Source organism: Anser anser (genome assembly GCF_964211835.1).
Source record: "Anser anser genome assembly, chromosome: 3".
In the NCBI taxonomy this organism is placed as follows: Eukaryota; Metazoa; Chordata; class Aves; order Anseriformes; family Anatidae; genus Anser; species Anser anser.
The window spans coordinates 34,813,198-34,828,375 of record NC_139722.1 but is presented as its reverse complement, the minus strand read 5'-3'; the positions used below and the strand labels follow the sequence as shown (position 1 = coordinate 34,828,375).

The 15,178-nt window shown below is 37.5% G+C and overlaps 1 protein-coding gene across 6 annotated transcripts in view; it reads right to left on the bottom strand.

The window, feature by feature from the left end:
• MEI4 (meiotic double-stranded break formation protein 4) overlaps positions 1 to 15,178 on the bottom strand; it is a 162,569-nt gene that overhangs the window by 99,199 nt on the left and 48,192 nt on the right. Inside the window, exon 5 of one of the 6 annotated variants that reach the window (XM_083828031.1) lies at positions 4,626 to 6,023. The exons of 4 other annotated variants lie outside the window; for them this stretch is intronic. In XM_083828031.1, coding sequence (XP_083684157.1) covers positions 5,979 to 6,023 — 45 coding nt within the window. In that variant the 3' untranslated portion in view covers positions 4,626 to 5,978. Of the gene's footprint in view, positions 1 to 4,625; positions 6,024 to 13,132; positions 13,184 to 15,178 lie in introns of those variants that run through there. One more of the 6 variants, XM_083828032.1, reaches the window with a different exon arrangement.

The following is a 15,178-nucleotide window of genomic DNA, read 5'->3' as shown; positions in this document are numbered from 1 at the left end:
GAAATCTGCCTCCTGAAGAGCCAAATGCAATAGAAATCAGTGTCTTGTGTTCAGATTACAATAAAGCTTGCCATGCATATATATACCAATACCTGCTTGTGCAGAAATTCATTGGGTGCCACCACTTCTGTGCACATAAACCAGCCTCAGTCACTCACAGTGAATTCACACATGCATACCAATACTGATCAGGGGAGAAAAAATGTTATTTTCTTTCCTCTCCTAGTACTACATTGCCTATTAGAAGAAGGAAGTATGCATTAATTTAAAAATGCATTCAAGAATGCATTTTTAAAGACAATATAACAAAATGAGAAGTTGATTGTTTGGGGGTACTGCATGTAAAATTAAAAGTCATGTTGCATGCTATATACTATTCTGACCCAATTTCTCATACCTGCAAGCGTGACAGTTTCTGAGACTTTTCCTAAAGTCTCTTTAAGGTTGCCAGCAAGGGTATTTAAAATGCCCTGTTTTGGTTCCTCTGCCCTCACTTTTCAGGTAGGACACTCAATTAGTAAGCACCTGAGGATGATAAAAGATGTGCCATGCTGTTACAAATGGTCCTGCAGCTCTACATGGAGAATCTGCTGCTTACAGGGTTGGCTGTCTGCGGCACTGTGCCACAGGACCTGAGGCCGATGTGGTGCCTAGGTCACAGGGTAAAGCAAGAGCCTAAAAGCTCAGCCTGGCACCAGAAAGAGCAAATGCTTTGCCATGGGCAATTATGCCACTTTTTTGTTCATCTTTGCTATATTATTTTGGCCCTATCTTTTGGGGGCATTGAACTAAAAGCTTAAAATGTCTTACTCATTCCAACACTGTTAAGGAGTAAGACTGAATTGCTGGAACAATTTCTAATATCTTATTTTCTTGCACCTGGTAGTCACTCAAAATCTCAATGTCTTCTTCAAACATCTTACACTGTAATTTAAAAACAAAAAAGAAAATATAGGTGACTTGAAAGTGATCACAATCATGAAATGGTTTACACAATTGTTTTCTCCTTAAACCTGATATTTGAATTTATTACTGAGTATATATTATTGTCACTGTTGTAATCTTAGAAGAATCATAACAGAACTGGCCGGTAAGATGTTTGCATGCAAATAAAGTAGTTCAGTTTTGCTAAATATGGTACTCCCTGAACAGAGGGAGAGAGAGAAACCTATTTTAGAGCATCTGGTAGGAGAGACAAGCAAGGTAAACATCACTGATACACGCAGTTAACATTATTTAAGAGTACTGTCGTTAAAAAAAAGATGAAATTATGTTTTACATGAGGTCATAATAAAAATTACTGATACAAAATATCTACTGTCTGAAGTAGAAGAAAAACAATGAACTCCCAGATAAAAAGAAACCCAATTATATACGTAAACAAGCTCTCAATTCTTGTTTTAAATTCTTACTCTATTATTTTCAAGGTAGCCACTCTCAGCAACTATGTTAATACTATCATATACATCCAAAGGATTTATCCAAGTAAAAAATGGAGTCCTCTAGTGATTCCTGCAGGCTCTAGATCTGGTCTTTAACTTCTGAGGTACTGCAGGATTAGCGGCATACAGAGTGCTAGCATACCACAACACAGCCAGGATTGGGTCATTCACAACTGTCTTACTCGATACGGAAATTTGGGGAATATTCTAAGCATAGCTAACACTTTGAAGTGAGTTCTAGTGAAAACATTGTTTCCATCAGCTGGATTTTTTTCTCCAATAAACATGTTTACAAATATATAATAAACAAAGAAGATCAATATTTAGTTAATACTATTGATTCATGTTGATTCAACATAAAGCTAATTGATTGGACAATTGGCAATTATGCCTTGTTCATAATTTATCTAGTTTTCTATATAACTTCATGTATTGTACTATACAGTATTATGTAGTTGTAATACTATTCTAGAATATTCAATCAATCTTGTTCAGGGCTTTTTTTTTATATATATTGTAACAATTGTAGGCAATAAAATTCAGAAAAAAAGACAAATTATAAGCTATTATTAAACTAGGAGAAGAATAAAAATTGTAACAATTAACAGAATCAATAACAGACTTCAGATCAGATATATTAATAAAAATATCTTAAATTCATCTTCTGGAAAATTCACTTGTACAGAAAGGAGATTGGATTAAATTACTCCCTCTGACCTCAGAATCCATGAATCAATAATATAATTTAACTTTCAAATACATTTAAAATTGTTTGCAAGGAAGTTAAGCTGTATGTTCTGAAATTGAAATGTATGCTAAAATACATTTTGAAGAACAGCTCTTATGATAAACAGAAATATTTTAAAATGAGCAATAAGTAGCAAAAACCTCTTGAGTAATATTAATTTTGTCATTAGCATAAAACAACCCAGAACAGTACATATTATTTGAAACGCTATTCAAGCGAGCACAGCTGTAAGCTACTCATTATTCAGATACTTATACATACGTATAGCACCACTGCAACTGAGCAGAACTCTGTATCTCAACCCAGTACTGTCTTCACTATATTTTTCTTCCTATTTCTGAGACCTCTCTTAAAATCACTGTTTTCTCCATCTCTATAGATTAAAAATATTATAAACAGGTGTTACAGTGAAAGCTGAATATAAGCTGAGAGATCCAAAGTAATCTGCCTGAGAAATACAGTATTCACAGGACTCCAAATATGACATAAAGCAGTCAGTTCTGTGCAAAAATCACGCATTTAAAACCCCTGCCAGGACACATCTTACCTACATCCTGAATTGCACTGCTGCCCGAAGAGGAGAGTTTTAACCTCCTGCACTTTGAAAACCCAGTCGTGGAACATGTCAGTACTCTTCTAAGCTATCAGTCAAATTTTGTAATTTTTCTGCAAAAACCTCTTTCCTGAACTACTAGCATTAATTATTAAATCCTCATTATACCCTAATCGCCCCCAAACTATCATCCACACAGTTAATCAGAATAGTACTTCCATATTTTCTGGAATTGAGGAGCAGAACTTACATGCAATGGACTTTTCCCTTCTTCCCTCCCTCCAACAGATTCAGATTTTAACCATAAGGATAAATGTTAACGTAATGAATAAATGGGAGCACAGAGTTCAGATTTACAGCTGAAAGGATCCCCAGGTGACCAATTTCTAGTCCAATGCTTCCACTCTGAGACAGGTTCAAGTACACCTATGTACTTGAAGACCTTCAGTAAAGGAGAAGAAAGTCTTCTGTGTTGGCTGTTCCTGTGCACTCTAGCCATCCATCCTAAGAGGCAGCTAACTGCTTACTCTGTTTCAAGTGTTTAAGCATTTTAACACCTAAAATGTTTTTTGTAACACGTAATCTTAATGACCAAATACATTTCTTCTTGTTCACTTCAGGAGCCAAAAATTTGCTGTACAACCAAAAATTTGCTGTACAAATTCCTTGTACAGCAAATTTTCCCACTCTGAAAGACTATTACACATTACAGCTGCTCTTCCCCTCAGCCCTCTTTCTGCTAGATTAAATGATTCCAGCTCCTTCAACATTTTATGGATGTTCACATTTTGACAACGGTATCTTAATGTACATTAAACATGCCCTCAAAGAAAATTTCAATGCACATACAAAATCAAACACAGAAATGACCTATTCCATGATCTACTATATTTTCAAATAGATCAAAAACTGCAAAACAAACAAAACCCAACACAAATTACCAAGAATCGTTGTTTCAGTAAACAGAAATACGTTGTGACATCTAGATCAACTGGTTCTTTATATCACAACTTACCTACTTACATATTACCATAATTGTAATGAACGTTAGGCAACCTTACTCCCCCCCCCCCCCGTATTAGTAAGTCTTCCATGATTTAAAAAGTTACACTTTGAAGATGACTAGTAGTGTTGTATGGCAAATAGCCCAGTAGTATTATATAAAGAAAATACTTCTATAAGCAGTTTCATCTCCATGTGCATCTTCTAAAACCACTGTGGGAGCTAAAACCTTCTTCCTTCTCATTAGTCTTAAATCATGCAAAGGGAAGTCTTAGAAGCTTTATACTGTACCGAAAGTTAACTTCTACTTTTTCTACAGTTGTAACCTCAATGAGAGAAATGGACAGGCATAGTTTAGAAGGAGCTGCCACCCATATGATAATTAATACATTTTTAGAATCTGTGACCATGGAAAACTAGCTTAAAAGCTTCTGGAACTACAAACTGGAATTAGCTCTCATGTTACGAATAATGGAAATGTAAACTGCTGATTCATTAAATTTGGACACTAATCAGGGCATACTTTACTCAAAGTACTTAACTCCAAATGATTCTTGAGCAACCACCATGCAGAAATGAGCTAGCAGCATATATTCCAAAGGTTGGTCAAAGAACTCATTAGCACAGTCATGAAACACTGAGGAAATTAAGGTCTATGATTCAGACTATGTTCTTTAATATTGCAAATTAATTATCTCATTTATTTTTTATGGTTTCTTAATGTACTACTAGCTACCTGCTTTTAATTAGGAATAGCAATTTTAAATCAATACAATGAAATTGTAAGCCTAATTTGACTCTTATGCCTATAGTTTTAATAACATGATCAGTTCCTCTATTTTTTTTTATTTTTTTTTTTTTTTGCAAAAGTACTTGCTTCTGTTCCTGATGCTGCTGCCTTAGAAGGAATACTATTCAGTACTTTTCCTATCCTTGTTACATGCATGGATGTAAAATGTGCAGCATTCACTTTCTGCCTCGAATACAGATTTTTTCAATGACAATCATTGCTATAATTCCACACATAGCTCATGTATAACTTTAACTTCACCACCTTTAGAGAGAGGCGGTGCTTTTATCTTATTACAACAGAATCTTTGAAATACAGTATCTGTTAATGCCTAGTCTGCTAGCTGAATAGGACGTGATTTTACAATGCCTGGCATCATACAGAATTACATGAATTCAAAGCACGGCTCCTACTGGCTCCTGTCAAAGCTGTGAGCTCTTACACCTTGTACATCAAAGTTGTACACATGCACACGCAGAAACAAAAATAAAACAAAAACACATATAAAAATGGCCTGAGGTAGATATCCATAGAAAAAAAGAATCAGCCAGAATGGCTAACATTTGCCAAAAGTGAAAACAAGGTCTTATGACAGAAAACACTGACATTTAACATTTACCAGGTCTACAGTGTGGATTAATTTTGTTGTGCAAAGTTGTGTCTTTTTTCTTTTTAGTAAGAGTCAGGAGTATTCTCTCCATGTGTTATAACTAAAATTTATTCTGTTCTCAGCAGATGATACAATACCTTTCAGTCATATAGCATTTACCTGACAGAAGAGCAACTAGCTGCTTGAATTCTGCTATCCATTTTGAAAATACCAAATGGAATCACATATCATTTATTTTTGAGAAAAAAAAGAGCTTGGTGAGTATCCAGATTTACTTTAGTCACACTCAACTTTGGTTGTGGTCAACAGCTTGATGTCCAAGTGGAAACTGGTGATGAGTGCCGTTCCTCAGATGTCTGTATTGGGACCGATGCTATTTAACATCTTTGACGGTGACATGGACAGTGGGATTGAGTGGACCCCCAACAGCTCTGCAGATGACACCAAGCTGTGTGGTGTAGTTGATATACTGGAGGGAAAAGATGCCATCCAGAGTGACTTGGACAGGCTCGAGAGGTGGGCCCATGCAAACAACATGTTCAACAAGGACAAGGGCAAGGTTCTGCATCTAGGTTGGGGCAATCCCAAACACAAATACAAGCTGGGTGACAAGTAGATAGAAGCAGCCCCGCAGAGGACTTGCGGGTACTGGTAGATGAAAAGCTCGACATAAGCCATCAGTGTGTGTTTACAAGCCAGAAAGCCGACTGTATCCTGGGATCCACCAAACTGTAGCAAGCAGGTCAAGGGACCATTCTCGTGAGACCCCACCTGGAGTACTGCATTCGGCTCTGGGGCCGGCAGCATAATGAGGACATGGACCTCAAGCAGGTTCAGAGGAGGGCCACAAAAATGATCAGAGGGCTGGAGCGCTCTTCCTGTGAAGAAAGGTTGAGAATTTGGGTTATTTAGCCTAGAATTAGGCTAAATATCATTTTGCAATGAGATTTTACATAACGGAAGGATTAGACAACCTTGAGCTGAACACCTTCCCTTCCCACAACACTTAGTCATTCTCTTCGGGCATGGAGGTATTAACAGATGTGCTCAATTGTGCTGCACCACGTGAGGTTAACGCTTCAAGGCCAGAGCTCAGGACAACGTGCCTGGAAAGGAGATGGCAGCTGCGAGTGTGAAGGACTTGTGAAAAGGAAATTGGCTGCACAGACTTGCCCTGGTGTAAAGCAGGGTCTTGCAGTGACTTTGGAGTGTTCGCTGGCTGTGAAGGAAGCGATTGCATGTGTTCTCTGGTACCAGAACAGGCATCACTGACATTATTTACACCACTGATGACCAGTTGCTGATCTTTTCTAGGTACAGCTGAATAACAAAATGCACGAGTTCGAATCTGAGTCACTTTTTACAGTCACATTATGTAGTGCCTGCACCCTTTAAAGGTATTTCTCTCTCAGACAGCTGTGGCTAAGAAACTGGTAGGTTAGAGGCTTGATCAAAGAGTTCAGGAATCTCTGCTCATACATACACACTCTCTAGATGTGGAGCCACAGAAATAATCTGCTGAATGTTTTATTCCAGTGTATCAAAAGCTGAGAGAGTTGGGGATGATGGGCTGAAGGGGTTGGGGTTAGTCAGCCTGGAGAAGAGAAGGCTCTGGGGAGACCTTACAGCAGCCTCCCAGTACCTAAAGGGGGCCTACAGGAAAGGGAGAGAAAGACTTTTTGTCAGGGGGCGTAGTGACAGGACAAGGGATAACAGTTTTAAGCTAAGGGTAGATTTAGATTAGATATTAGGAAGAAATTCTTCACAATGAGGGTGGTGAGACGCTGGAACAGGTTGCCCATAGAAGCTGTGGATGCCCCATCCCTGGGAGCGTTCAAAGCCAGGTTGGATGAGGCTTTGGGTAACCTGGTCTAGTGGGAGGTGTGCCTGCCCATGGCAGGGGGGCTGGAATTAGATGATCTTTAAGGTCCCTTCCAACCCAATCCATTCTATGACCCTATGATTCTCATTTTTTAATAATAAGGCAGAAAGAAAGTTCTGTAACATGAGCAGCCATAGCTTTGTCAAGCCTGTAATTTCAGCTGCAAGCTTGCCAATTGATCTGCAGCATGATGTAAACCAAAGCAAGACCCTTCCTAAAATCAGTCAAATTTTAAATTATAACATAGTTGTTTTTTTTTATGGAAAATAGCATTAGTTTCTGAATTTCTTTGTTTAAAATAGAAAAAAAATGCAATAGAATTAAAAAAGAAATAAAACAATATCAAGGCATGGAACATACTTGAATATATTTTGTTCTATATTTTGTTCTCTGTTTTCAGAGAAACCTAAGGTTTCTCTGAAAAATGTTTTCGTCATGGAAGAATAGAGGTTAACTTAGTGGATAAAGTGTCCTCCAGTACAGCTCTCACACTCTTCTCACACTACCTTCTCTAAGGTTTTCTGAAGGGAATTTGATGAAAACGAGGAGTTTCAGAGCATGTCTCTCTAGTCATCTTAAATTACCACAAATTCAGTAGGCTTCATTATGAATTATTACCTTCATATAATTGGTTGCTGACTTTGAAAGTGTTACTGAAGCATCTATAAACTTTCCTGAAGATTACTTCTTGACAGTTGGAAAAGTGACTTTTCTCCAAATGACTTAACACTTTCCTTGGGAGCTCAACTGATTTGCAACTATAATATCACCTATTGCTGGAAAACTAAACAAAAGCAAGAAGTGGGATCACAACCCTAGGTGTCAGGAGAGCACATTTCAGCTCCTTCAGGAATGTATTTAGGAAAAATCCAATGTGATGTGATTCTGGAGAGAAAAGAGACCTGGGAGAGTTGATTTTCAAGGATCAAGCTCAAGAATGGTCTACCCGTGAAAGCGAAATGACGTGGGGCCTGAATGGATGAACAAATTGTTCCTGACAAAATTCAAACATAAAAAGGAAGCATAATTTAGGTGGAAGCAAGGCCAGGTGACTTTGGAGAAATACAAAGACACTGTCCAAATTTGAAGAGACAGAGTTAGCAAAGTGAAAGCCTATCTGGAGCTGAATCTGAGAAGGCATGTGAAGTGCATCAAGATAGATTTCTAGAGGTAAATCATCAGCAAAAGAAAAAGACCTTTCCCAAGTCCTGGGAAAGGACCTGATGACAAAGGATGAAGTGTCCTCTTCAGCTTGACCTTTACTGGTAAGATCAGCCTTCGGGAGCACCACATATCTGAGACCAGTGGGAAAGTCTGGACAAAGGAAGACTTACCCTCAATGGAGAACAATCAAGTTAAGGAACATTTCAAGAAGCTGGACATATAAGACCATGGGATAAGACCATATAAAACCTATGATTTCTGAGGGAGCTTGTCAATATCAAGGCCATTATCTTTGGAATGTCTTGACTACTGAGAGAGGTTCTTGAGTAACAGAGGAAAGCAAATGACAGTCCTGTCTTCAGGAAGGAGCACCCTCAGGGAACTACAGGTCAGTTTGCCTCACCCTTGGGCAGGTGATAGAGCAAATAATCCCAGAAACAATTTCTGGGCATATGATAGAGAAAATGGTGACAGACAATATGACTACTGTCTGCATAGATTTACAAAGGGGAAAATTATGCTTAATGAACCTGATAGCCTTCTACAATGAGATGGTAATGGTGATCAAACGCTGGAACAGGCAGCCCAAAGAGGCTGTTGTAATCTCCATACTTGTAGAAATTCAAAACTTGATTGGACGCAGCCCTGAGCAACCTGTTCTAGCTGAGCCTGCTTTGAGCAGGGAGGCTGCACTAGATCACCTTCAGAGGTCCTTTCCGTTCTTAGCTATTGTGTAATTCCATGAACATTTGACAAACGCACTTTATTTAAGCTAATTATGAGGACTGAACTGCAGTTCACATAATAGAATTGTGTAGGAAGGCCTCAAACTGAGTAACTGAATATGTTAACCTAAACTAAACTCTGTTTATAATTTATTCCTATAGGCAGAACTACTACTCAGATTTTAATCTCTGTGTAACCGCTCTCTCTCTCATTCATATACAATTCCCTGCAGTATCCTATATTAAATGTAATAGCTAGGCTTAGTAAAAGAGCTTTGAATAAATGATAAGGCTACATGAAAAAGAGTTCTTTAAAACAGCAACTTCAGCTAGAAGTTTGATATTCTGAAAACTCAGAGAAACTAAGAGTAACTTTTAATGAAAGATCTAATTTTAAGGATGAAATGAAGCCAAAAGTATCTTGTTTCAAGATAAAACACCTAGAGGTTTAATTGTGCTTTGCCAGCTCAATTAAGGGATTGACAGACACGAGGAAATACAAAGTACACAAGCTAAATCTTCAAAGGTTGCGCTGTAATCATGTAACGTGGGATGCCAACATTTACAAAAAAAGGACAAATATCAACAAATATTTTTTCTTCTATTTTTCTTCTATTTTTCCCATTTCCTTGCTCTATGAATTTGACTCAATTTATTTCTGCCTATGTGAATTGTTATTGGAGCCAAGTGAAAATAAACCATTCTGAAACAACGGGAAATTAAACTTGAGTAGATTCAAGAATATTATTTACTAAATCTAATTTTAATTTTGTTAGTGCTACATGCATTTCAAACATCTTTCAGCAGGAAAGAATTAATTCTAGAAGACATGCGATACAGACTGTGCTACTGTAAATTATTTTGAGAATGTGCACGTGTGTACACTCAGAACTACGGTTCAGTTGAATAAATATATCTGGTTGCACATATTTCATCCAAGTTTAAGAATGAAACCAAAAAATGTCTTAATTCTAAATCTAATCAAGCCACTTAAATTATCTGTTGCCCGAGCACACCTCTTTCTGCAATACCTCCAACTCTAGCGAAGCATTCTCTGCTGCACAAATCCTGGACATCCAAATCTTGCTCTATACCTTAAGACCAATCCAGCAACTCATGTCACTGACACTCAGATCTAAACACTGCAGTCCACTGCTGCTGCCTTTCTCCCTCACCATAAACCTAGCACAGCATCCCCTTCCTGTATCTCCCAAACTCTTATGAGTCCCGAAGACATTATTAAACTTGCTTCTCATCCTTGCACTCACCCAATCCCAATCATACATTGCACACATGGAATTAGCTGTGTCTAATTAAAAATGAAACCCCAAAATCCTAAGCCCTTGGCTCAACAATGCAAGCCTAGCTCTGTGATCCCTTTGGTAACCATGTTCAGCTTTAGCTCATCACATCCCATCTCCCTAAATTAAATCCATGCCAGAAATCCTATCAATCTAACAATCTGAATAGGTTTCAGACTGATGTCAGCAGCACTTTCCTCTCTGGGAACATTAACGCTATTTTGCTGCCCTGCCATATCAAGCCTTACCCAGCCAGGTGAGTGCTGTCACCAAAGTCTAGACCAACTACAGAACCAGACTTAACCTACTGCATGCTTCTCAGCCACACAAACCATAATGCCAACCGTACCTACAAAACCTAGACAAAAACTCTAAAACTAAGCTGCCAACCCTTTCAGCCCATATATAAAACTACCTTACTAATCATTTGTACATCACTCACTCAAAAACTAGCAGCAAGAGTTCTGGTTGTTTTGGAGTCGAACTGGGGACTGCAGCTCTTCCTGGATGTGGCATTAACTGCAGATCATCAGCATGAGCAGACCCAAATCCCCACCACCACCACAACTGTAGTCTGTGATAGCTCAGCTGAGGACATGTTCAGTATGTTTGAACACCAGCTCTAGCCTGATTAAAACCTAGGCAGCAGAACGACCACAGCTTGGTAGGTCATGACAAACATTGCCTTTCAAACTTTATCCTCTGTGCTGACAATCTTATTTTGCCATCCTAAATCTAAATCTGGTTTTAAAGTCTAAACCTACCTTTAAGCCCACTACATCCATCCCTACCACCTAACAACCTAAGCTAAGCCACATGGTCTCTTGAAAATCCAGAGCCCAGCCCAAGCACACAGATAAACAGATTGCAAAGCAAAACCGTTGCTTATCAGAGAATATGTGAGGAACAGAAGCAGTTTTTCTATGCTTGATGGAGTACCACAGCAGAAGATACACCACCGTGCCTTATGCCTCATGCTTATAATATCTCATAGCTACGTCAATAGTTTTTTTAAAAGCACTTTAACATTTTAGAAAGCACTGAACAAACATCAGCTAATCCTCCTGATATTATGATTTAAGTAGTGATGGTTATACATAAACACAATAGGTCACAGGCACAGCTTCAAAGGTATTTTTAGCCAAAAAAAATAAATAAATCAGCAAATAAGTTCCCAATGGGGCAGGCCAATGTTCTAAGTCATTATGGACATGACTGTCCCAGATGTTTAGAGAGACATAAGTAAGCATGAAGATAAGAAATCCAAAGATATTAATGTGTCCTGTAAAATGAAAAGATCATCTTGAAAAATAGCTGAAGAGATGATTTCACTGTCATTATTATTCCATAGGTTCCGCTTACAGTTTACTATATTTAACTAGGTTATTATTTAAAGACAGCTTAACCATCGACTGTAATTCCTTTTTTAAACAGATATCCATTATGTCAGTAACTTACAGTTAGGGCTAGAATACTTCCCATTTCTGTTATATGGGGATAAAAAAATACTAAAGCAGCAAATAAACTGCAAGCTATCGACACAGGAACTACGCATTTATATTGTTTCCTGGAAAGCATTTAGTGAAACTGTGTTAAAAGTACATCATAATGAAGACTTTAAACAAGTCTCTAAAATAAAATTGGAAAATAAATCTGTAAGGAAAAGTTACCTTGTCTATAAATTGAACTTTTAAGAGCACATATGGTGTATATGCTAATTCACATAGTTAACTGCAATATCCAAACGCATTAAGGAAGCTGTGCTTAATTCTCTGTAACATCATTCTGTTTTGCAGATCATTGCCATTAAACAGAAATGCCCTGTGAAGAAAGCAGGTTAACAGAAGCATACCTATTTGGAGACACAGATTAAGTAATAATCAAGTGGTCTTCCAGTGGATATACCATGTATGCCACAAGGATCAGATGGCCACAAGGATCAGATGGCCACAAGGATCAGATGAATCAAAGAACAAAAGGAATTCAAAGAGGTAAATTTTGATTTTTTAAGCATGTTATTTTCTGCTTTCTGAACAGTCTTTTTATAAAACCTAGATTTTGTGAATTTTTTAAACACAAAGGTTTCTAGGAATATTACCGTTTTACTTGTTGAGGTATATTCTGATGTCTGAAATTAGGCATTTTTCCTTTTCCAGTACTTATGTTTCCATGAATGAGATGATTCACCAATATTAAGGCTAGTAATTCTTTGGTCAACAGCTATACAGAGATCTCCTCATGTAATAGATTCTATTCCCAAACACACCTGACATTTTCTGATTATATCATCCTCCGTTTCACCAACCACCTAAGAACACTCAGAGCCCTACTACCTTTTAGCTCTGTAAGAATACTTCTCTACCCCTTTCTCCTCAGTGCTACCATTTTATGAGAGGGAAGAGAGAAACTGCATGAACCGTTTTTCATTTTCCAGCTCTGACATGCCACGCTATCTTGTATGCATCTTGAAATCTAATCTTTAATAGGGAATGACATATGCAGCAAAAGTAGGCGTACACTTCAAAGATATATGACCCTCTTCTGACATGTATTGAGTCTTGACTGATCCTTTCACTGCTTTCTTTTAGGGGACAGACTTTTTATTTCACAAGTACATGCCTGCAAACTAAGTACATATCTATGAGACAAAATGCGGATCCACTGATTATTCTATAAAACCATTAGTTCCTTTGTTACCGGTGGCATCAGCAGTCACATGGAATAAAAAATAATCCTATATTTACCTAGAGCACTATTTTGCAGCACCTTTCACCAATAACAATCTGAAGTATGTTACAATTTGTGCTTACAAGCTTAAGGAAATAAATTACATCTTAAAAAGGATGAATGGATGTCCAGATGCAAGTTTAATTAATTTCATGAGGTCTACATACCATAAATCTCTTTTCTCTTACCTGGGTGAAGTATTAATAATCCGATGTGTATGAGAAAGTCAACAGCAGAAACTGCAAAAAAGCCAAATAGGCTGAAAAGTCATTTTAATTTTTTTTTTCTAGCTGCATAATGTTCTCGGTTATTTTTTTCTAATAAACAATTAAAGAGAATTTGAGCCAGCAATTTAATTATTTTTTTCTAATTTAACAATTTAATATTTGGGAATATTATATTATTTGGGAAGCAGCAAGGAATTTTTCTATCCCGTGTTAAAGCTCTACTACAACACATAAATGTATGGCTGAAGAGATAAGACGTATTGCATAAACAAAGCAGAATTCTTGGAAAGAGTTGCTTATTTGAAGAATTCTTCTCATCACATCAGACACACGTGCATTTGGAATAAAGCACTGTTGAGTACCATACCCACCCACAACATCCAGCGGGTACAGGATGGCTGCATGGAGAAAGGCTTATGGAGACACACCCTGGCATTAATAGTGCAGTTCTCAGAACTTCAAACCTTTCTGTTTGAACCTAACTGAACATTGTTTCAGGGAAATTCTATTTTCCCTGATGGACTGATTACCAACTGAGCTAGTCCAATACTTGCAATGTCCCTTTTATGCAGACCTACTAGAAAAAAATGGCTGTCCAGCCACAGGAGCATTTCAGCCCTTCATATGCTTCCATTTAATGCCATGTAGTCCGGCATTTCAGTGATATGACTGTTTGTTGTGCACAGCTGAACTGCAACAAAAAAATCTATGAAAATGCTTATCATTCTACTACATCCATTCTACTCCTTGTTCTTTTTCTGAAAAAGAAAAGAGGAAAAGGAAGAGGAAGAGGAAGAGGGAGCCTGTGTAGTCTGTCAGTTTAAAACAGATTCCTATTTAGAGGCACATGCATCAGACAGATCATGGCTGAACAGAAGTTCCAAGAAGCTCCAATACATGTATCCTTCACCCCAATTCTTCATTAATCTCTTCCAACGTGGTCTGCACTTAATGACTTCCAGGATCTGGGAACTAACTTCACTTGTTAATTATCTTAACTAAAATGTATCATTTTATTATTCTCAAAGTCAGATATCTGATGCGGTTATTTATGTAAGTTCATCAGTGTCCAGACAGAAGTACACTTTGCACGGTTACCTGTTACAACTGTTTCGAAGGATCAGGCCTTCCCTGGCATAACAGTTCTGGCACAGATGATCCAGAAAGAGATCTTCAGAGAGATCTGATGGGATTCTCCTCACTTCGCTATAAATGTCTACAACATAAATGTCTACCTTTGAGCTGTTCAACTTAAGTTTCCTTCCTCATAGCCAGCAGACAGAAGAGATCTATAGGGCAAATTATTATGATGATGTACATCCAAAATACATGCTCCCAAAGAAATGCCTCTTTCCCTCCCTTGGCTATACAGGGAAAATAAATGAAGCAACTCAGATGGAAACATCACCTGAAGTTAACTTAAGTTTTAAGAAACAAATCCCATCATGTATCTCTCTAACTCATTGAGTCAAAACTATGCTGTCACAATGAACCTGATTCACAAGAATTTATGTAATATTCAGCAATGCCTTACACATCAATCTGTCTTAATAGTGGCAATTTTTTATTTAACCTTAGTTACTTAATTGACTTCTGTGACAATGACAGCAGTCTCTACTACACACATAGAAAGAAAATAGAATGAATCCTACCCTGTATCCTGTGTCCAAGTCTAAACATACTATTATTTTCAGGATAAAAGTTAGTGCCCACATTTGGATTTGGATTTAAATTTAATGCTTATACACAATATTAAGAATTAGAAGCATCTTGAGATTTCAATTTAAATGTCCTATTCAGTGTACATTTTTTGTGACAAACATTTTAAGGTTTTAAAAAAGGAATAATACTGTACAGGAAGGAATGCTATATGTATCGCTATGTATCAGCAATAACAAGGGCTTTGCAAAAATACAGTATGTTTCCCCTTTTTCTACATTTGAACCTAATTTCTTTTGGCTTTGTTTTTTAACATTTATTATTATTTTTTGGAGTTCTTGGAATTAA